The sequence below is a fragment of the Carcharhinus amblyrhynchos genome, chromosome 2, assembly GCF_965287045.1.
Source record: "Carcharhinus amblyrhynchos chromosome 2, sCarAmb.v2.hapA, whole genome shotgun sequence".
NCBI classification, from domain to species: domain Eukaryota; kingdom Metazoa; phylum Chordata; class Chondrichthyes; order Carcharhiniformes; family Carcharhinidae; genus Carcharhinus; species Carcharhinus amblyrhynchos.
Genome location: NC_137325.1, coordinates 135,655,568 through 135,680,070, shown reverse-complemented (window position 1 = coordinate 135,680,070; position 24,503 = coordinate 135,655,568). Strand labels below are relative to the sequence as shown.

Genomic DNA, 24,503 nt, shown 5'->3' with positions numbered 1-24,503 from the left:
GGGGGGGGGGGTGCAGCGAGTTGAATTTGATAACGGAGCTGGAAAGGTCATGAAGTGTCACTGGGCTGCTTCTATAAAGGATTTGGCTCCAACAAGTGAAAACTGCGTGCATCAAACAGCTTTCTGGCTGAATCTTTTTTTTGAACTTTATGCAGTTCACATTAAACTATCTGACAGACAGGTTATACAGAAACAGCACACTATTCAATTCTTCAAATGGAATGGTTAAAACTGAATTTAGTAGGAACAATCTGATCATCACTGCAAGAAAATACTCCAGTTTTTCTGGCATTTTGCCCCAGATGCGCGTATATATTAAGGGCACATCCTGCACGCACAAAGAACACATACATCGAAATGGAGCTTTCAAGGAGGTGTCTGGATTAGCCTCTGTCCCCTGGCAAAACAGGCCAAAATCAGCTGGAAAATTCCCACTGAAAATAATAGGAATCCTCCACAATCTCCACATGAAGAGGGCTAAACCCCCCGTTAGGCCTTGTTGAGGGTCAGATCACAGTTAAAGGGTTAATCTTGAATTGCCCACCAGGAAAGCTGATGAATAGACTTCAGTTAACCAGAACAATTAGCAGTAGTTAAAGAAAAAGGGCACTTTCCCATGTGTGGGATCGCGAGCGTCGGTAGTGGTTCTTCTTTAAGAATGAATGCTCAAGGGTTAAAGAAACTGGACCCCACCATCTGTAATAATAAAAGAGCACCTGGCCACAACACTGTTTTTGGGCTGAAGAGACACAATGGCAAACTCTTGCTTATTGTCTCTGGTGGTGTTCTTTGAGAAAATAAACCTATGCTTGACCAGCTTTTGCCACGATTTACAGAGGTATGGTTTATATTCTGCAAGCGCAGCGAGAGGGGGTTGCCAGGCGGCAGTAGCAGCTCCATCCGGCCTAGCTGTCCCTGTCCCTGGCCCGTGCATCAGGGCCTGCGTGGTTGCGAGTAGCACCAGCCGGTACTCGGTCAGCAGCTTCTCCAAGCACTCGGTACAGCGCCGGAGGTTGGCTTCCTGCTGGCTGAAGCTCTCCCCGCCATTCAGTCTGTCGATCCAGTAGAAGGCCGACATGCTGTCCACAATGAGGAGGCAGAGGGCAGGGCGGCTGCAAACCATGGTCTCCAGCGAGTGCAGCAGGAGCAGCAGCTGGCCACTGCTGCTGCAGTGGACGAGAAACAGGCGCCCCAGACACTGCTTCACTGCCTCCTCTGTGCTTGGCACCAGGCGATGCTCCAGAATGGTGACCAGGCGCAGCATGTCAAAGTGGTAATCCGTGTCGATGAACAGGACCTCAACCTGAAGGCCCCCTGCTGATTCTGGGAGGATGCAGGAAGCCGCCAGGTGATACAGCATTTCTGTCTTCCCTGCTCCCTCTGGACCGTGGAACTCCACAGTGTCTCCTGTGAGTGTGCAGAAGCAAAAGTCAGCATCAAACTTCAAAAAAAGCACCAAGGTATGCCTTTTGTAAAGCTTCCTTTCCCAAACAAGGAACATTTGTCCTTCCGAACTGATTCCACAGTAATTATCCCAAAATGCTAAATCCCATTTCTTTGCTTATGATCAAAAATCAAAGTGGAATCACTTTGAAATGTCCACGCATTTATTTAAAAACTATAATTAAAGCAATTCCTGGCAGGCACAATCATATATTAAGGTGGTGTCATTAATTACTGTGCCATTAATTTTTCAAAGTACAACGGCACAAAGGCTCTCAGTTTCAGACTACCCTGCATTTAATGGCATAAAGCACGTAATTGTGGATGATAACGACTGCTCCAATCTGGAGCATTCTCAATGGCTCAGCTTGTTCAGACACCTGAGCCACAAAGCCACAAGGCAGCAAACGGGTTTGATCGAGGCAGCTGAATGTAGCGAGGCCGCAGTACAGGCGCTATAAAGAATCTGTGCCCCAAGGTTAGGATTGGGTAGGGTTCCTGCTCCAGTAATCTCCACAAGCACAGTCATACCCGGATAAGAAACAAAAACAGGAAATTCTGGAAAATCTCAGCAGGTCTGCCAGCACCTGTGGAGAGAGAATACAGCCAATGTTTTGAGTCTGGATGACCCTTCATCAGAGGGTATTGGATGTGGACTTGATCAAGATTGGTTATCATGCCCACATTCATGTGAAGTGGGGGTGGCCATTGCCTAGTGACACCCTCGCTAGACTATTAATTCAGAAACTCAGCTCACGTCTGAGGACCCGGGTTCAAATCCTGTCCGGCAGCTGGTGGAATTTGAATTCAATAAAAGGAATCTGGAAGTAAGAATCTACTGATGACCATGAAACCATTGTTGATTATCAGAAAAACCCATCTGGTTCACTAAAATCCTTGAGGGAAGGAAATCTGCTGCCCTTACCCGGTCTGGCCTATGTCTGACTCTCCATTCACCTGACGAAGAGGGTAACCCCTCGAAAGCTTGTGTGAGAATATTATCAAATAAATAGGTTGGACTAAAACCTGGTGTTGTCAGACTTTTTACTGTGTTGACTCCAGAGCCACAGCAATGTGATTGACTCTCAACTGCCCTCTGAAAAAGGGCAACTAGAGATGGGTAATAAATGCTGGCCAGCCAGCAACGCCTATGTTCCATGAATGAGTAAAACAAAAAATCAAATACTGTTAGATATGCTGCATTTAATGAATGGTGCGGCAGAGAGGAGTCAAAAATCTCAGAGGCAGAAGACCAAAAAAAAGTGATCAACTCTGTAGCCTCCTGCAACAATAGTTTAAAAATCTACAATCAACTTATGTTATGTTTGCTTTATAAAGCTGATACTTTAACCTTGTGCCAGCACATTCACCTCAGATTTAACATAGCCAGCTGGTAAGATTCCAGACAAAACGGTTACAGAACGGACAACTGATTTAGTCCTTTAAATCAGCCAGGAGGTTTCATAACGCAAAGCTCCCTCGCCACCCAACTCTCGGAGTGAGAAACTGTGCCATTTGCATCAACGCACATTAAATATAGTCCAAGCAGGCGACTGTGAAACAGGCAACCTGGAGAGGCTGTAAGCGAGTCGGTCTGAGGGAAGATATATGTGGGTTACCAAGGGAACAAGCCCCTGCGAGGCAGCAGATGCGACTCCCCATTAGCTCCCAGTTTAGGCTATCGGATCTCTGGACCGATCAAAGCCATATGCAAATTTGGGGTAAATATTTTAAAATAAAGAAGAAATGCACATATAATTAGCACTTCTAACGACCTCCGGATCTCCCACAGAGCTAGACAGCCAATGAAATATTTTGGAAATCTAGTGGTGTAGGGAAACAAGACATCCAATTAGCACATAGCAAGTTCCCACCAACAAAAGTGAGAGAAACGACGAGACTGTGTCTGAGAAATTCAATCACTCTACTCCCAGTTTACAGGCAAAAGGGTCTATCATTGTGGGTGCTGTGAGCACATACATTCTGTGCTTGAAGCATGTTACTGACCACATTGAAGTGGGCTCCAATTTAGATGACCAGGATGCTTAGTAAAAGTTGTGTAAAATGTTCATTACAAATCGCTTGCTGTAGGGTGATTTTCTGAATTGGACTGCCGCACTGCCTAACTCATCCTGTGGGACCCACACTCCCACCAATCAGGGTGCTCACAAGCAGAGGAACTTGTTCCATGCCGCTTAAATGGCTCATCTGTATCCAAACTGGGTCAACAGCAGAGGAACCCCGACATGGGGGCCTCCCTTGCAATTTGCGGACAGCACGCAATCAGAATTGAACTTGGCCAATAGGAACATAGGAATTAGGAGCAAGAGTAAGCAATTTAGCCCTTCGAGTCTGCTCCGTCATTCTATATGTTCATGGCTGACTGCCGTCGTGTCCCAACTCTACTTCCCTGCCTTTCCCCATAGCTCTTTATCCCGCTTTTGATCAGATATTTATCTATCACTTTCTTGAATCCATTGATTGATTCTGCATCCACTGCACTCTGGGGTAGAGGGTTCCATAGATTCATAACCTTCTGTGAGAAAGAGCTAAAGAGAAGCTATTTCTTGAAACCCCCCCCACCTCCCAACTTACTCTACAACAATGACCTCTTGTCCTAGACTGTTCTAGAGGGGGGAACATTTGGTTAATATTTACCTTATCAATCTTATTGAGGATTTTACATACTTCAACCAAATCCCCCCTCATTCTTCTGTACTCCAGCGAGTACAAGCCCAAGCTACTCAACTGCTCCTCATAAGACAACCTCTTCAAACCTGAAATCAATTTAGTGAACCTCTTCTGAACCGCCTCCACTGCCACCAAATCCTTCCTCAAAGAAGGTGACCAAAACTGTACACAATAGTGTTTCACCAAGTGTAGTTTCACCAATGCCTTACACAGTGGTAACAACACTTCTCTACTTTTATACTCTAGACTCTTTGTAATAAATACTAAGATTCCGTTTGCCTTCCTTATAACATTCTGCACCTGCATACCCACTTCCTGAGACTTATGTACAAGGACACCCAGATCCCTCTGCCCAGACACCTTTTGAATCTATATCCCTTTAAATAGTAATCTGTCCTTTTAATTTTCCAGCCAAAATGGATAACTTTGCATTTATCCATATTAAACTCCATCTACCAGGTTCTGGCCCATTCCCCTAGCCTGTCAAAATCCATTTGTAAACTTTTTAACTCCTCATCACAGCCTACTTTTGCACCTATTTCTGTGTCATCAGCAAATTTCACTATGTTACATTCTGCCCTGCTTGTAGATCATTGGTATTGATTGTAATGTCTTTTGGACTGTGGGAGGAAACCAGAGGATCTGGAAGAATCCTATGCAGACATGGGGAGAACATGCAGACTCTGCACAGACAGTGTCCTAAGCAGGGAATTGAACCTGGGTCCCTGGCGCAGTGAAGCAGCAGTGTTAACCATTGTGCCACTGGGACAATCTCCCAACCAAAAGCGCTTCTATAAACCATTCCTCCTATCTTCGACGTGCCAAAAATTCTTGATGTAGAGATGCCGGCATTGGACTGGGGTAAACACAGTAAGAAGTCTCACAACACCAGGTTAAAGTCCAACCAGTTTATTTGATAGTAATCACACAAGCTTTCGGAAACGCTGTTCCTTCATCAGGTGTGTGGAAGATTCTGATCAGAGAAGGGCATATAAAGTCACACACAGTTTACAGAATACTGATCATAAACTGCGTGTGACTTTATATGCCCTGCTCTGATCAGAACCTTCCACACACCTGACGAAGGAACACCGTTTCCGAAAGCTTGTGTGATTACTATCAAATAAACTGGTTGGACTCTAACCTGGTGTTGTGAGACTTCTTACCAAAAATTCTTACCATAATTGTCCTTACTCTCACTGCTTAACAGTTCAACTTTTTGGATTTTGTTCTACGAACTAAACAGTGACACCAAAACCAGAACAAAAATCAAACATTTTTCAAATGGAACTCCAGTTGTCTAATATTTAATTGGAATCCTTAAGAATCACTGTTGCACAACCTATCATACCCGTTTTAAGAGTTTGGTTCCTTTTCCAACAAAGCTGGAAGTAGTTGATGCCAAAACATTGAATGTTTTCGTGAGGCAGCTGGATATAGTACTTGGGGCAAATGGGATCAAAGGTTATAGGGAGAAAGCAGGATTAGACAATTGAGTTGGATGAATGGTAGAGCAAGCTTGAAGGGCCAAATGGCCTCTTTCTGCTCCTATATTTCCTCAGTAGCTGCATCTTGCGAGGTGGAGGGATGCTGATCTTCCAGCAAGGACGCTTCTGATGGCTGTGGTAAGTGACCTCGAGCAGCTTTGAGTACCCGGCCTCAGGCTGCAACACCTCGGTGCAAAGTGAGGTAGCTTGGTTCATCTAACTGCAATGGTGCTAACAATGGCAGGGGTGGAGTGGATGCTGAGGGAAGTGGGAATGTCAACTGTCTGACAGTGGTGAGGCTGGAGGTGTCAGGAGAGAGTTATTGTGAAGAGAGAATAGGGTTTTCATGTCAATCAGTCCACGAAGTGATCAGAACGGTGAACTGAAAGTTCAGCTCTTTCACACTGGCTGACTCTTTGGCCCCTTCCCTCTTGACGTGAATCTAGAGGCTGCAGAAGATCATTTTCCTCCTGTCTGCACGGGTATTCAAAGCAGGATCAGATAACCTTCGAGGGTGTGAGCAGGGAATCAAGCTACAGTTCTTGCAGCCAGTTTCCTCCTCCTCAAGCACCCCACTCATCAACAATTGGAAAACGCCTCCACTTTGTGGCTGCGTTGAAATGGCATCACACATGCATAATCCCCCACTCCTTCTGCCCCACCATTGACAAATGGCTTGCAATGAGCAGCACTGGCTGCAACCCATCTCTGTAGAATGAGCCACCAGCACCAATTTTGTGTGCCCCTTGCACCTACGCCAACAGGTGCATGCTGTCCGTGCCATGCCTCCTTTGTGCCAGCTCTCTTGGTCCAGCTAATGTGGTAATGGTGATAAATATTGTTCAGGACACTGAGAGCACTCTCCTGTTTTGTTTTGAATAGTGCGGTAGGATCATCTGTCTGACACTTTATCAGCTCCTCAGGGGACACAGAGTACTTTATAATAGATTCCTCTCTGAAACGCAGTCACCTTTGCAGAGGCAAATGTTGTGACGGCTCAATTGTATACAGCAAGTGCCAGAAATTGTAATGGCCACAAGTGCAGAGAAATTGCCGATTCTTGCTAACATAGAGGGCAGATTGCCTCTCCCTGTTCTGCTTTTCAGGTAAGCAAAGAACTTATCAAAGATAAACTTGTGGTGGGGCAAGGGTGGGGGCAGGGAAAAATTATGTCAGACGAGCTGCAATGGAACGTTTCTCTGCTTTCTATCACATAGAATCCCTACAGTGCAGAAGGAGGCCATTCGGTCCATTGAGCCTGTACTGACAATAATTCCACCTGGGCCCTATCCCTGTAAGCCCATGTATTTATGCTGTTAATTCCCCTGACACTAAGGGACAATTAACATGGCCAATCCACCTAACCCACACCTAGAATCCCTACAGTGCAGAAGGAGGCCATTCAGCCTGGACCGTCCCACCCAGGCCCTATCCCTGTTACTCCATATGTGTACCATTCTAATCCCCTGACACTAAGGGACAATTTACTACGGCCAATGCTCCTAACCAGCACATCTTTCGGACAGGAAACCGAAGCATCCTGAGGAAACCCACGCAGAAACGAGGGGAATGTGCAGACTGCACACAGGCAGTCGCTCGAGGCTGAATTGAACCCGGGTCCCTGGTGCTGAGAGGCAGCAGTGCTAACCATTTGATTTCCACATTTCCACTACCCCAATTAATTGCTTCGATTTTGCAACTTCTGGTAAAAATCGCCCCAGCTGCATGTGCAGAGATTTCAACAGGGACACAGAGTTGCAGCAAGGTCAGGGTTGCTGCGAACTAAAGCAGCCCAACTCAATGCATGTCCTCACACTCTTTATAAACTTTCAGTGGAGGCAATTTGATGGCAGCACCCGAACAGATTTAAGGTGGTGATTTATTTTTATAAAAAGCAGCACGTACCAAGGAGCCAGATGTGCAGCAACTCCAAAAACTGAGAAACATTCCCCAACTCTTTCCTACTTGCACTGCTTCATAATGCAAACGAGGAGACAGCAAGTGATTTTTTTTTTAAAAAAGCCACACACATGACAAGCAGGAGGCAATCAGTCTGGCACTGCGCATTATGTCACCAGCACTGACAACACTGGCATCACCCCTGTTGTTTATAGTTGGTTGGGGAAAAATAAATAAAGTCAAAGCTCCTACCTTCTGCCATCAATTTTGGAAACGCAGCGGCGGGGTGGTGGATTTTGTGTCGCTCTGTTTTTATAGTGGCAAACAAGAGCTGAGTTATGGGTTGATTCAGTTCTCATTGACAACACTAGTGAGGTGTTGCACAGCAGCAACTGAATACATTAAGGTAGGAAGGAAATATTTCTCAATAAACCCAAGGTTCTGGGTGACGCAGTGAATCAGAAGGACCAAGGTTTGGAATTCAGACCGTGCCGAGGAGATTAAAACTGTTGTCAAGTCTCTGCGGGGTTCCCGCACAAAATGAGATTCAGCCAGCCTGGTCCAAGTGCCATTAATCAGTAATCCAGGGTGCAAAACTGCCCATAACTCAACACTGAGGAGCCATAAAGGACAGCTGGTGCGAGGAGAGGAGATATCGTAATGGCAAGGGATGCAGTTTAAAGGCTGGTGACAATGTTGGGAGAGTGCCCAATTCTCTTTCACCCATATCTAACCCTAAACTGCTCCAGAACTGGGAACATCTCATCTCCATAAAGGGCTCAAAGCAGCATTTTACAGGTTTCTGATTGCAAATTATTTTAACCATGTGGAGATTATTGATGGGCAGCATTTGGAACACTGCAGGGGTGCAGCGATCTCTGCAATCCTGATCTTGCAGCAATGTTGGCTACCCTACTTTCAGTACATTAACAACTTGGACAGCTTTGACAGGAGCAATTCTAACATTGACAACACCTAGAAACAGGAGACTTGACGGTTTTAAAATTAATTCTTGTTGGAAAAAAATGCACAGGGGGATAGTGAGGGTGGGAAGGGGGGCTGAATATAATTCAGGGCTGTCTGAGAGATCAGGCTGGTTCCTGGGATGGCAGGTTTTAAAGTTACATTTTATTTATTAGCAGGCTTACATTAACAATGCAATGAAGTTACTGTGAAAATCCTCGCGTTGCTACACTCCTGCACCTGTTCAGGTACACTGAGCGAGCATTTAATGTGGCCAATGCACCTAACCCTGCACATCTTTGGAATGTGGGAGGAAACCGGAGTACCCGGAGGAAATCCACGCAGACACTCTACAGACAGCGACCCAAGCTGGGAAATGAACCTGGGTCTCCAGCACTACGAGGCAGCAGTGCTAACCACTGTGCCACCATGCTGCCCTGTCATATGAGGAGAGACTAAGTCAGTTAGGATTACATCCACTGGAGTTTAGAAGAATAAGACGGGATCTCGTAGAAACTTATAATATTCTAACAGGGTTAGACAGGGTAGATTCAGAAAGAACGTTCCCAATGGTGGGAGAGTCCAGAACTAGGGGTCATAGTTTGAGGATAGGACTGAGGTGAGGAGAAATTTCTTCACCCAGAGAATGGTGAATGTGTGGAATTCACTACTGAAAACAGTTGAGGCCAAAACGTTGCCTAATTTCAAGAAGAAATTAGATATAGCTCTTGGGGCTAAAGGGATCAAAGGAAATGGGGGGGAGGGGGGATCAGGATATTGAGTTCGATGATTAACCATGATCAGAATGATTGATGAAGCAGGCTTGAAGGGCTGAATAGCCTACTCCTGCTTCTAGTTTCTATGTTTCTGTCACTGCAGAGCCTAAAGCTGTGGAATTCCCTTCCTAAGCCTGTCCCCTTCTACTCCATTGCAAGCCTCTCTTTAAAGCTATGCCAATGACTAACCCTTTAGTCACCTGCCCTAATACCCCATGATATATGACTAGGCGTCAAATTCAATTTGATAATCGTTCCTATGAAGTAACCTGGGACATTTTGTCATGTTGAAAAGATTACATGAATGCAAGTTGCTGAGGGAATAAGCCAAAAAACTTTCAGAATAAATAGTGGGATGAAAGCACGTTGTAGTCTTATGATTTTCTGCTTTTTTTTTGCAGTTAACTAGTCTTTGAACAGTGCCCCAAGTGTTATGAGTGGAGAATGGTCAAGGGACCGCAAATAAAAATCTATTTCTTTAGATTCAAAGACTGAACTGTTGTATGGAGCATGAAGATTACTGTGCTCAATGTCAGAAAATAAATATGTCTTTCTTTTTTTTAGTTAAAAGGTATTGATGAAATCACTGGATCTGAATGGTTATAATGAAAAATACACTTGTCTAATTACTGAAATGTTCATGATTGATTAAGAATTCAGCTTAAACATTTAGAATCTACAGACTCTTATAGAATCCCTACTGTGCAAGTGGCCATTTGGCCCATCATGTCTGCACCGACCCTCTGACAGGACCAGCCTCCAACCCTATCCCTGTAATCCCACACATTTACCCTTAATCCATGCATTTTAGGATTTCATAGAATCATTGAATCCCTACAGTACAGAAGGAGGCCATTTGGCTTGTTGAATCTGCACCAGCCACAATCACACCCAGGCCCTCTCCTCATAACCTTATGCATTTATCCTAGTTAGTACTCCTTAACAGGAAGGGGCAATTTAGCATGATCAATCCACCTAATCCGCACATCTTTGGAGGGTGGGAGGAATCCAGAGGACCTGGAGGAAACCCACAAAGGCATGGGGAGAATGTGCAAACTCCACACAGACAGCAACCCAAAGGGGGAATCGAACCTGGGTTCCTGGCGCTCTGAGGCAGCAGTGTTAACCAAAGTGTCATCCCTGATGCATGGCCAATCCACCTAACCTGCACATCTTTGAACTGTAGAAACCCATGCAGACACAGGGGGAATATGCAAACTCCATGCACACAGTCACCCAAGGCTGGGATTGAACCCAAGTCCACGGCACTGTAAGGCAGCATTACTAACCACTCTGCTATTGTGCCGTCACACTACAAACTCAGATGCAAATACTAATTTGAAAAACAAAATGTGAGGAATTAAAACATTACAGAACTGTTCCACAGGAGTGTTCAGATTGGATAATTTTCTTCACATTAATGGCCACATCATGTACTTGCTGTAACAGTAGAAAGCTTGGCTGGCAGTGGCACAGCAAGATCCCACAAGCAGCAAATTTGATAAATGACAAGCTACTTTTTGGTGGCGGGATTGAAGGATAAATTCCACGTTTACATCACACATTTTCAACAAAGGTAAATTAATTCCTTAAAATGACCACAAACTTTGGACTGTGTTCAAAATTCCTATTTTTTTTGTATAAATTTTATTGGGAAATACTCATAAACTAGATAAATAACTGGAGCACCTTAAATGGAATTGGAGAGAAAATTATGCAATAAAACAGAAGTGTAAACAGATTGGATTTTAAAACCTTTCCAGACCTTTGCCAGGTCTGACGAAAGATCAGTGAATTGAAATGTTTCTCTCTCCACAGATGCAGTCAGGTCTGCTGAGTTCTCCCAGTGGAATGTGTATATTTCACATTTCCACCATCCGCCGTGGTTTTGTCTTTGTGGCATGGCTGCTCTGCTGACATGCTTAGCTCAGGCAACAAATGACAAAGTCCATTGCTGAGGATCAATAATTTCTCACCATTGGTTTTGATCCTTTCAGAGGATAGCATAAGCCAGCTTTCATTGCCCATCCCAAACTTTTCTCGAGAAAGCATCATGACCAATGTCAAACGTCATCTAGGTGTCATCAGCCTACTTTTCCTCGTCATCTTTTTGTGAAGTGGCTGGTCATGAGAACACCAAATACAGTATTTTAGATTCCTAGGACTGTTATTGTAGGAGAGCAAAGAGGAGGCATGAAAAACATTGGCAGGTCAGATAAGGGAGAATCCCAAGATTTTATAATGGGGAAGGGAATAATCAGAGATAATCTCAGGAGGCTAAGAAAATTTGGCTACGACTTTCACCAACTTTTGCAGATGCACCACAGAAAACATTCCTTCTGGTTGTATCACAGATCCCTGAAGGTAGCAGGTTAAAAGGGTAGTTAAGAAGCCATATGAGACACTTGCCTTTATCAGCTGTGGCACAGATTATAAGTAAGAGGTCTCACAACACCAGGTTAAAGTCAAAAACGTTTGTTTGGTAGCACAAGCCACTAGCTTTCGAAGCGCTGCCCTTTCATCAGGTGAGTGAGGACTTGTGTTCACAAACAGGCATATAAAGATACAAACTCAATTTATAAAGTAATGGTTGGAATGCGAGTCTTTTCAGGTAATAACTTCCCACCATTGGTTTTGATCCTTTCAGGGGATGGTATAAGCCAGCTTTCATTGCCCATCCCAAATTTCTCTCGAGAAGGCATCATGACCAATGTCAAATATTATCTAGGTGTCATTTGCCTAATTATATACCTTATATATACTTATAACTGTAAAGACTTGCATTCCAACCATTATTTTGTAAGGTGAGTTTGTATCTTTATATGCCCTGTTTGTAAACAGAACTCCAACTTGCCTGATGAAGGAGCAGCGCTTCGAAAGCTAGTGGCTTTTGCTACCAAATAAACTTGTTGGACTTTAACCTGGTGTTGTGAGACTTCTTACTGTGTTTACCCCAGTCCAACGTCGGCATTTCCACATTATAGATTATAAGAGCAGGGAGGTCATGTTGGTGAGGCCACAGCTGGAGTACTGTGTGCAGTTCATGTTGTCTCACTGCAGGAGGGATGTGATTGAACGAGGGAGGGTATAAAGGAGATTGACCAGGATGCTGCCTGGGATGGAGCATTTGAGCTGTGAAGAGAGACTGGATAAGTGCAGGTTGTCTTCTTTTCAGCAGAGAAGGCTGAGGGCTGACCTGATTAAGGACAGGGTAGATAGGAAGTAATTATTCCTGAGTAGAAGGGTCAATAACGAGGGGGCATAATTGAAGATGAGGGACAGGAGGTTTAGAGGGATTTGAGGAAAAGTATTTCACTTAGAGGGTGGCGAGAGTTTGGAATGCATTGCCTGGGAGGGTAGTACAGGCAGGAAACCTCACAGCCTTTAAAAAACATGCGGACAAGCACTTGGAATGTCATAACATTCAAGGCTATGGGCCAAGTGCTGGAAAGTGGGATTAGGGTAGATTTGGTATCGCTTTGTTGGTACAGACTCAATGGGCTGAAGGCCCTCTTCTGCTGTGTGACACTATGACTATAGTCCAGATTTGGACATAATCAAAGTCTTCATTCAAAGGCCAATGGTAAAAAGAATCTGACCTTCCGCCAATGCCCACTCCCAATGCTGACACACCGAGCAACAGCTCGTAGGTCACAATTGTATTTCCTGGTTGCCACAAGATCACCTGACCACTCATAAGAACATAAGAAATAGGGGCAGGAGTAGGCCATCTAGCCCCTTGAGCCCACTCTGCCATTCAATAAAATCATGGCTCATCTGAAGTGGATCAGTTCCATTTACCCGCCTGCTCCCCATAACCCTTAATTCCCTTATCGATCAGAAATCTATCTAGCCGTGACTTAAACATATTCAGCGAGGTAGCCTCCACCACTTCAATGGGCAGACAATTCCAGAGATTCACCACCCTTTTGAGTGAAGAAGTTCCTCCTCAACTTGAGCATAGATCTTGCATACAAGCCAAAAGGAAACCCCCCTATTGATAACCATGAGGGAGAATTGATCCAATGCATGTGTTATACGCTTAAGCTATCTTGAGACTTTGCTAAGGTGGGGGAAAAAAAAAATCAGTGACACAATCCCTTCTCAGTAAGATGCTGAAGCATTGCAACCAGGTGTCAACTGGGTCCAATGTTCCCATCACTCTCATTCAGGGCACCGGCCAAAATGTTCCACAAGGTTTACCCATTGTTCAAGATGGTGAGTAATGCACCCCAGATCCCTGCATGAATCTATCAACCCCACACTCCTGTTTGTTAAAGGATACAGTGTAATGTGCAGAACTGTCCTGTGCTAGAGACTCTGTTGCATCTCTGGTGAAATTGTCAAACAGATCATTGATGAGGTTGCAAAATAGATTGGGTGAATGCGCTCTTCTACAATAACAGCCCTAGAAATCTAAAATACTTAAAAACTTGAGACTTTTCAGAGTCATTGGCCAGAACGTTACCATTATTCATGCTGGCAGGATTTTCCCATCCTGCAGCAGTGGACAGAGATTTGGCTGGACGCCAAATTCTTTGACCTCATTGCAGCAGGAGCTGGCAAGATTGTGACCGTAGAGTTTTGCAATGCAGAAAGAGGCCCTTCAGCCCTTTGTGTCTGCATCAGCCATCAAACACCTATCTATTCTAAACCCATCTTCCAACACTTGGTCTGTAGCCTTGTATGCTGTTGGGTTTCCAATGCTGATCAAAATGCTTTTTCAATGCTGAGAGGGTTTCTGCCTCCACCCACCCTTTCAGGCAGTTCCAGATTCCCACCACCCTCTGGAGGAAAAAGGTTTTCCTTAAATCACTTCTAAATTTCCTGCTCCTCCCTTAAATCTATGCCTCCTGATTTTGACCCCTCTACTAAGGAGAAAATTTTCTTCCTATCTATCCAGATATTTAAGCCTCAGAAACAACTAAATAAGATTTATTATCAGTAGGAACAAAGCAGCCAAGTCCATTTAACTTGGGCCCTGATGTCCAAAAAAGAACCTTCCAAAGTAGTCGGTGTAGAGGCTAATCTGCCATCGGTGAAACTATTTCCTCTCCTTGGATCAAAATGAACCAGATAAGAGCTGTCAGATAACAAGCCAATAGCTTCCAGACTCTTCCAAGTTAAATGAACGCCATAGAATAAGACGCCAAAATGGTACCAAGTGGCTTAAAAATACAAGCCAAGTACTTATTTAAAAGTCACCATGCTAAAGCAGTCCTGCCAATTGATAGCACTGTCTTCTTCACTGTTATAAGGCCTTGATGTGGAAATGTGACATTCTGTAGCTGCTCCTTGGCTCCTGGTACTCACTGCCTCCCACTGCTCACTGCTTGAGACAGGAACTGGGTGCCAAGGTTAACAAATATAACTTCACAGCTCCATTCCTCACACTTGGGAACATAGAAAATGGTGCATTCACAGCTAAAGGCTAGGAAATGCAGTATTTGCACAACCATCTGTTGTTGTTTTGCATTGCACCCGTTTTCCGTCTTCCACCTGTGGGAGTGAGTGCAGAGGCGAGGTTCGTGCAGGACATGGAGTGTGACAGCGCAGGGTGTTTCCCAGCCATCATGCATTCAAGGATCCTATGAAGGCGACTGGTAAGGGAGATGAAAATAAAAGCATGCCAAAACTCTGATACAAATCGCAAGCAATAAAAGTTACCTCATCGCATGCAAAGCGAGTGGTTAAGTGTCAGCCGTGACTCAGTTGCTGGCACTCTCGCCTGAGTCACAAGGAACCAGATTCAAGTCCCACAACAGGGCCTGATCACAAAATACCGAGGCTGACTTTCCAGCACTGAGGGAGCACTACATCGCTGGAGGTGCTGTCTCTGACAGACATTAACTTGGGGCCCCATCTGCCTGCTTGTGGCACTATTTCAAAGAAGAAAGGGGAGTTCTTTCATAGTATCTCTACAGAACAGAAGACCGTTTGGCCCATTGAGCCTGCACCGACCACAATCCCACCCAGGCCCAATCCCTGTAACTTCCCCTCCAGTGTCCTGGCCAAGTGCATTTATCATTAGGAAGGCAGTGACGTAGTGGTATTTTCACCGAATTAGTCATCCAGAGGCCCCGGGCAAGTTCTAGGTATCAGGGTTCAAATTCCATCATAGCAGACGGTGAAATTTGAATTTGATAAAAATCTGGAATTAATGATGACCGTGAAATCATTGTCGACTGTCGGAAAAACCCATCTGGTTCACTAATGTCCTTGAGGGAAGGAGATCTGTCGTCCTTAGCTGGTCTGGCCTATGTGTGACTCCAGAGCGACAGCAATGTAGTTGGCTGACTCTCAGTTAGGGAGGGGCAATAAATGCTGGCCCAGACAGCGACGCCCGTATCCCGTAGATGAATAAAAGAAGACAAAGTACAAGTTATGTGGTCATTGTCACATTGTCGTTTGTGGGAGCTTGCTGCGTCACGTTTTCCTACATTTTAACAGTGGCTACCTTTGGAAAATACTTCATTGACTGCAAGATGTTGTGTTGCCAGGAAAGGTGCTAGTGAAATGCTTTTTTTCTCTCAAATTGGTGGCCCCAGTCTGATAGCATGTTGTATAGACTGACATGGACAGAGTTGCTGTACAAGATGCCCGAGACACTGCCACAATTCCCTGAGACACATATAATGGCATAACATTCTGTACGGGACTGAGAGAGTGCTGCACTGCCAGAAGTGTTGTCTTTATGATGAGGCTTTACACCGAGCCTCTGTCTGCTCTCCCACACAGACATAAGCAATGGCACTATTTTAAAGAGCAGGTGAATTCTCCTTGAATTGCTGGTCAATTTTTATCACTCAATCAATATCACAAAAACTAATTATCTGCCTATTATCATCTTGTGGCATAGTGGCACAGTGATTAGTACTGCTGTCTCACAGTACCTGGGACCTGGGTTCAATTCCCAGCTTGGGTCACTGTCTGTGCAAAATCTGGACATTCTCCCCATGTCTGAGTGGGTTTTCTCCAGGTGCTCTGCTTTCCTCCTACAGTCTGAAAGACATGCTGGTTAGCTGCACTGGCCATGCTAAATTCTCCCTCAGTGTATCCGAACAGGCGCCGGAGTATGGCGACTAGAGGATTTTCACAGTAACTTCTTTGCAGTATTGTTGTATGCCTACTTGTGACACTAATAAACTTTAAATTAAAGAAAACTAAACTTGTTGTCGTGTTTCCAACACTGTACTTCAAAATATGAACTTCATTGCCTGCGAAATGCTTTGAGATGTCCAGTTGCCAAGAAAGGCGCTATATAAATGCAACTCTGTCTTGCTCTAATTTCTGACTTATTCATCCACCATAAAACAGTAGGTCTGCTTTTATGAGTTCACATAAATAAATTTCAATTTTCTACGGGGATAGAGTGCTGTTCCGAAACATTCCAGAGAGAAAACAAACACCTGGGTTGAGCTTGCAAACATGATCCCTCACAATACTGTTGATGCTTTATGATTCCTCACCCTGACTTGGGAATCCATCTTCAGTAAATAGCCGCGGTTCGAGATGTTTCAGAGAACTTCTTCCTTTGAGTCGAACCAGCAGCTGCCAAAATATCAAAATCAGTGTTTCAATATTGAAGTGAAGTCCTTAATTAGTTTGAATTTTAATTAAATCTGCGTGACACTGCTGCAACAACTCTTTCCCCTGCTGCTGATCACAGCTGTATATAAAAAGGAGCTCAGACAGAACTGGACACAAGTGCACATTGTGAAATAGGGGCTGGGGTGGGGGGCGGGAGCTGGCACTGGAGGGAGATAAGCAGCAGTGTGCAGCCTGGGCCATGAACATCTTCACTGAGGGACAGAGGTGTAGGGTGAACAACAGCACTGGGTGGAGGGAAGGAGGAGGGGGGAAGGTTAAGATCAATGATTCATTCCAGCGCCACTGTGAGGTTTTTTCTGTAATTTCTCACTCGCCTTAGAAAGGTCCTTGTCACCTGGAGTGCCATTTTCTCTGGCTCCCTAACCCATTCCCTCACATCTGAGACTCGAACCTGTGATCTGTGTCTGGAAAAGGAGTTAAATATAAAGCAGGAACATAAGAATCTGGGACAAAAGAGTTGATTCAATTGAAAAGATTTTAGAATCCCTACAGTAGGCCATTTAGTCCATCAAGTCTGCACAGCCTCTGACAGTGTATCTTACCCATGCCCTCTACCCTGTCCTATCCCCATAACCCTGCACATTTACCATGGCTAATCCAGGGGCAATTTATCATAACCAATCCACCTAACCTGCACAGCTTTGGACTGTGGGAGGAAATAAGCACCTGGAGGAAACCCATGCAGACTCAGGGATAATGTGCAGACTCTACACAGACAGTGACCCAAGGCTGGAATTGAACCCATAAGCAATTACAATCCCCTCTCGCCCCCACCCCATCCAACCACAAATGAAATTAATCATATTTTTACAAATCTCTTGACTGATTTCCACATTGGATGAGCAAGATTGCCAGAGCACATTAAACAGCGGGCATGAACTAGCTCTGCTGTATGTTATGTTTATTTTTGCCATGAGCTGAACTGTGTATGAAGAAAGCCTGGGAGATAAGAGAGGAAAAAAGAGGGGTCGAGACAAAGCCATCAGACCACATGAAGAGCTGAAAAGTTGTCACAGGCTGGCCGTTCAACTTTGTGGATGCAACAGGCAACATCAAATTGTAAGAACATACACTTTTACACTTATATTTTTGTTCAATAGATTCCCTCACAGAAATGTGTGCACTCTTAACTTGCAGTAGAACATATCAACTGGCTTCACAGGAGAGTTATCAAACTAACAGGGGGAGGCAATGGCCCAGTGCTATTATCGCCAGACTATTAATCTAGAAACTCAGCTAAAGTTATGGAGGAATGAACGTCATGGAGGGGCACAAGATCAGACTTGGAGAAGAATAGTCATCTCTAAGGATCATAAAATCCCTAAATGTAGAAGGAGGCCATTTGGCCGATCGAGTCTGCACCACAATCCCAACCAGGCCCTATTCCCATAACCCCACACATTTAACCCGCTAATCCTCCTGACACTATGGTCAATTCAGCATGGCCAATCAACCTAACCCACATATCTTTGGACTGTGGGAGGAAACCCGAGCATCCGGAGGAAACCCACACAGACACAGGGAGAAACGTGCAACCTCCACACGGACAGTGGTCGGAATTGAATCTGGGCCCCTGGTGCTGAGAGGCAGGGTTGTAGGAGGTTATCACACTAGGGAGGGTGAGGTCATGAAGGGATTGGAAAACAAGGATGAGAATTTTTTAAAATTAAGGGGTTCCTAGTCCCTAGTCCCTGAATCAATGTACATCAGCAAGCAAAAGGGAAAAGAAAGCAGGCATGATGGTGTCTGGGACACTGTTACAGGTGTAAATCGTAAGTATGACTATATCAGGCTGTTGCTTGACAAGTCTATGGGACAACTTGTCAAACTTTGGCACAAGCCCTCAAATATTAGCAAGAAAGGAATTGCAGGGTCAATAGGGCTGGGATTGCAGTTTCTGTGTCCGGTGCCTAACTCGGTGCTGGGGGATCTGTTTGATTTCATTCCTTTCAAACTTTGTAATGGTCTGAGTGGCTTGCGGGGCCATTTCAGGGGACACTTCAGAGTCCACCACACTGATAATGAGGAGGTTGACCAGGGATGAGATAAGGGACTTCATTTATCAGGAGAGGCTGGAAAAACTAGGGCCATTCACCTTGGAAAGAGGTGACCTAATGAAGGTTTCAAGCTGATTAGTGGTTCGAGTTTTGAGCAGCAGGGTGGCACAGTGGTTAGCACTGTTGCCTCACAGCCCCAGGGACCCGGGTTCAATTCCCGGCTGGGGTCATTAGGTAGATTGGCCATGCTAAATTATCCCCTAGTGTCGGGGGCGGTAGCAGGATAAGTGTGTGGGGTTACGGGGATTGGGCCTGGGTGGGATTTTTGTTGCTGCAGGCTCAATTTGCTGAATGATGTCCTCCTGCACTGTTTGGATTCTATAATTGTAGAAACTTGCAGCACAGAAAGGGGCCGTTCAGCCCATCATGCTTGTGCTGGCACTTTCCAAGAGTAATCATGCTTAGTCCTTCATTCGCTACCCTTTCCAAGTGTAGCCCTCTACACTGTTTACCCTCAGGTACCTGACTGATTCCCTTTTTAAATTATTAATGGAACTGGTTTTATCATATTGTCAGGGAGAGCATTCTGAATCCTGACAACTCCCTGAAAGATCAAAAATTCACCTTCCCTTTTGATCTTTTTCCAATGATTTTAAAATTGAAGTTTCTGTTTACTGAGAGCGCATTCTTTCCCAATGTATCATAGAATCCAGCAGTGCAGAAGGAGCCCATTCAGTCCATCGCGTCTGCACTGACCACAATCCCACCCAGACCTATCCCTCTAACCCCTTGCACTTACCCTAGCTAGTTCCCCCGACACTAAGCAGCAATTTATCATGGCCAATCAACCTAACCCACACATCTGTGGACTGTGGGAGGAAACCGGAACACCCGGAGGAATCCCATGCAGACACAGAAAGAAAGTGCAAACTCTACACAGACAGGCACCCTCGGCCAGAATTGAACCAGAATTAACCACTGTGCCTTGGTGTCGCCCCAAGGAGACCTTTCAGCTCATCTATCTGCACCGATTCTCTGAAACAGCATCTTACCCAGGTACAACCCCCCCGCCCTATCCTCGTATTATATGAATGCAGTTAACTCACAATCAATACTGCGTTACAATTAAATCTGAACAGTTACTAAGGCAAAAATAAATACAAACTGAGATATATCAAGGTTCAATTATTTCATTTGAAAATTGTATTTCATAAATGAGGGATCAAAAACAATCTAACTTAGTCTAAATAGCGAAATGTCAACAGAACAAGTAAAAATTTGAGTGATTGACAAGAGATTGTGCAGTGTGGAGCTTTGTGTTGGGATTGTTTTAAAAAAAATGGAAACTCTACAAAGCAAATAACGCACAGAGCATTTATCCTGAAAGAGAAATATCTTACGATGTTTCGGTCAAAGACCCACATCTCTGTTTACATCCCTAACTCTGTAAGTCCTTCATTCTCCAATCCCCATCCCACTCGCTTTCAAAATTATTTATGGAATTAGTTTTCAGGCCACACTTCTGGGGCGAGTGTTCCAGATCGTGACAATTCTTAGTGAAAACAAGAAAGGTGGCACAGTGGTCAGCACTGATGCCTCACAGCAGTAGGGACCCGGTTTCATTCCTGGCTTGGGTCACTATCTGTGTGGAGTCTGCACGTTCTCCCCATGTCTGCGTGGGTTTCCTCCAAGTGCTCCAGTTTCCTCCCACAGTCCGAAAGATGTGCAGGTCAGATGCCTTGGTCAATTCTTCCTCTAAATTCCTCACTAAATCCTCCCTCAGTGTTACCCGAACTGGTGCTGGAGTGTGGCAACCAGGGAATTTTCACAGCATCTTTATTTCAGTGTTAATGTATGGTGTGGAGATGCCGGTGTTGGACTGGAGTGGGCACAGTAAGAAGTCTCACAACACCAGGTTAAAGTCCAGCAGGTTTATTTGAATCGTGATTCCAAATAAACCTGTTGGACTTTAACCTGGTGTTGTGAGACGCTCTTACAGTGTCAATGTAAAGTTTTTAATGTTTACTTATTGGTCACAAGTAGGCTTACATTCACACTGTAATAAAGTTACTGTGAAAATCCCCACATTGCCACACTCTGATACCTGTCTGGGTACACTGAGGGAGAATTTAGCATGGCCAATGCACTTAACCAGCACAGCTGAAGGGCCTGTCCTGCGCTGTAATGTATATTTCTATCTTTCAGTCTGTGGGGGGAAACCGGCGCACCTGGAGGAAACCCACGCAGACACGGGGAGAACGTGCAAACTCCGTACAGACAGTGACCCCAGCCAGGAATCGAATCCGGGTCTCTGGCGCTGAGAGGCAGCAGTGCTAAACACTGCGCCTACTTGTGACCCCAATAAATAAACTTTAAGCTTAAGAAGAAAATTCTCCCCACTGGTTGCCCTGCCAATGATTTTATCTTGGCTTCTGTGTTCGAAGATCACTGCAGGGAGTGGCTGTAGATTGTATGTGGACAGGCGAGGGAGATGCAGAAATGGAAGTCCCTGATGTTTGTGCTGTTCAGGACAGGATCCAGCAATTAAATTAAATTAATTTCACTGAAACTCGCTCTGAGAGGAGGCCCAGCCACCACTGTTATATTCACCTTACCTCCGTGCCTGACTCTGTCTGCCGGAAATCGTTAGTCATGACTGAGATGTTTTATTGCTGACAACAAAATTAAAGCCGAGCAGCTCCTAACCAGCAGCAGCCATCTTCCTTCACCTCTGACCCCCCACTTCCTCCTCCTGCTGGTTGCCATGGAGACCACACACACTACCACAGCTTAGTTTTGTTATCATGACTGCTTTCTTCTAGCATATATCTCACGTCTAATGCTGCAGCAATAATTATTTGCAAATATATATATCATTTGCAAAGTTCTGCCCTTAATAAGTAAGTGGCTTAATTTTTTTTTAAAAAAATTAAAGTTTAAGTTTTAATGTTATTTTTGAGTGCCGCAAGTGGGCTTACATTAACATTGCAATGAAGTTACTGTGCAGCATGGTGACACAGTGATTAGCGCTGCTGCTTCACTGCGCCAGGGACCCGGGTTCGCTTCCCAGCTTGGGTCACTGTCTGTGTGGAGGTTGCATGTTCTCCCTGTGTCTGCGTGGGTTTCCTCCCACAGTCTGAAAGATGTCCTGGTTAGGTGGATTGGCCATGCTAAATTCTCTCTCGGTATATCCAAACAGGTGCCCAAGTGTGGTGGCTCGGGGATTTTCACAGTAACTTCATTGCAGTGTTAATGTAAGCCTACTTAACTTTAATTAATAAATTATCTAAATACTCTGGCGCCTATTTGAGTACACTGAGGGAGAATTTAGCATGTCTAATGTATCTAACCAACACATCTTTCGGACTGCGAGAGGAGACCAGAGGACACTGGGTCCTGAAAGGGAAAACACCTTTCATTTCCTTTAATTGCAACTTTATTTCATCCTCTCATCCACCAAGTCACATAATTTCCCCTCATTAATCACGCCAAAATCATGTATAATGAAAAGATCACAGCAGTTCTGATTTCAGATTCCCAAAACGAAACAATTTAGGAATTTTGATAAGGTGGGGGAAGAAAAGAACACGTATGCAAACCGACATGTGAAAACATTTGTAAAAATTGCCTCAAGCTGCTTCACACAACTCAAAAAAAGCACCGCCTATTAATACACAAATGTCTAGTTGACGAAGAACAGTGCGTCAATGTGAGTAATAATACTTATTACAACATTCTGCAGGTTTCAAGATATTGTTTTAAGAGGGCATATCACACAATTTAATCTGCTTTTATTTGAAAACTGAAACCCAGTGGTCTCATGCAACACATGTTAGAAGTGGAGAGCCACTGAAACACTGAAGAGACCACTCGCTCCATTGGGTCCATGCTGGTCTTTGCACAATCCTGTCAGTTGCATTCCCCCACTTTATACCCAGAGCCCTGCAAGTTTTCCTCAGGTGCCCATCAAATTTCCTTTGGAAATCATTCATCATTTTTGCTTTCACCACCCCCTGCATGAAGCACATTCTCAGTTAGTTTTCTGTGACTCATGAATGAGGACACCCAGATCCCTCTGCACCGGAGCAGACATTTATCCTGATTCTCTGTCTTCTGTCCATCAGCCAGTCACCTATCCAAGTGAAATTATCCCTAATCCCATTGTCTGTTAGGCATGATTCAGTGAGTATGCCTCTACCTGTCTGTCGCTTGACTAATTTATGTGACTGCTCTCCTAATTTTGTGACACAAATCTCCAGCTGTTACGGAGGAGGACATGGCTTTTTTTAATATTCATTCATGGGACATGGGTGTCACTGGCTGGCCAGCATTTATTGCCCATCCCTAGTCGTCCTTGCCCAGAGGGCAGCTGAGAGTCAACCACATTGCTGTGACTCTGGAGTCACATGTAGGCCAGACCAGATAAGGACGGCAGATTTCCTTCCCTAAAGGACATTAGTGAACCAGATGGGTTCTTTCCGACAATCGACAATAATTTTATGGTCATCAGTAGATTCTTTTTTCCAGATATTTTTTCTTGAATTCAAATTCCACTATCTACTGTGATGGGATTTGAACCCAGGTCCCCAGCACATTAGCTGAATTAATGGGTTAGTAAATCTAGTGATAATAGTGCGTGGTTGTTACTTCCCTTGGGTGGGTGTGCCTTTCTCATATCTGGGGGGGTGCGATTTTCCCAAAAAAATTCTAAGTGTTGAATTTGTGTAAAAACTGGAGTAAAACCCTCTGGATTATTTCAGTGGGATTTTCAAACTGAGTCTCCCACACTCTGTGCGCTGCCGAGTGCACTATCGTGAATCACGCTGAAAATCAGGGGGCAGGGCCTATACCCGCTGGAGAGGCTGGCAGCATAGCACTGAGCATGCACCGATCTGTTAGCGCCAACATTGGCGCATGCGCAGTAGCCCCCCCCACTGCTGGCCTACAGATTGCTAACCAGTCTGATCACTGGCCAGCCCCATGAGCCTGCATTGCTACCCCTCCGAACACTCCCCCTCCCCCCTCCCCCCAAGTTGCTGGCCTCCTGCACCTACCCAGGCCAGCTCTGATGTCTCTCCCCCACTACCTGCCAGCTCCTATCTCCCCGACCCCTTCCCCTCACTGGCAGTCCTGGCCGCCCTCCCAACCGCCAACCCCCAGCAGCCCTGGCCACCACCCCTGCACCCCGACGGTTGGTCCTGATCAGCTCCCTCTACCACCAATCCTTTTGCAGAATGGCAGTAGGAATCGACCCCCTATAGGCCCCACTCTCACTTGCCTGCTCCGTTGGCACTGCCCAATGCCCAGTGAGCAGTGCCAGGGTGCCAGGATGGCACTGCCTGGCTGACACTGCTTAGGGAGCACCCCTCCCCCCCCATCCCGGCACCCAACCTCCTGTGGGGCCTCAGTGGCCTCCCTTCAGTCCAGTGGGATCAGGCTGCCAGTTTCCTGTTCGTGGGGAGCTGGAGTGAATCACTACTGGCATGGGTATGGGGGGGGGGGGGGGGGGGTGCGGTTGAGAGGGGTGGTGGAAGACGCTAGGAGGCCCAGAGACTTCAGCCCCGGGCTCACTAATGCCATGCAAATTCAAATATTAATATGTAAATCAGCTCCCTGCCGATTTCTGGAGCTGATGA

General features: G+C 45.2%; 1 protein-coding gene across 1 annotated transcript; it reads right to left on the bottom strand.

Annotated features, from left to right (window-relative positions):
• On the bottom strand, positions 1-21,585 carry xrcc2 (X-ray repair complementing 2). Its single transcript, XM_080213005.1, has 3 exons — positions 21,483-21,585; positions 16,729-16,810; positions 1-1,407 (listed from the first exon to the last, which is right to left on the bottom strand). Exons 1-3 carry the CDS (start codon positions 21,519-21,521, stop codon positions 674-676), a joined length of 855 nt encoding a protein of 284 aa, XP_080069131.1. The 5' UTR covers positions 21,522-21,585; the 3' UTR covers positions 1-673.
• Between the last annotated feature and the right edge of the window lie 2,918 nt (positions 21,586-24,503).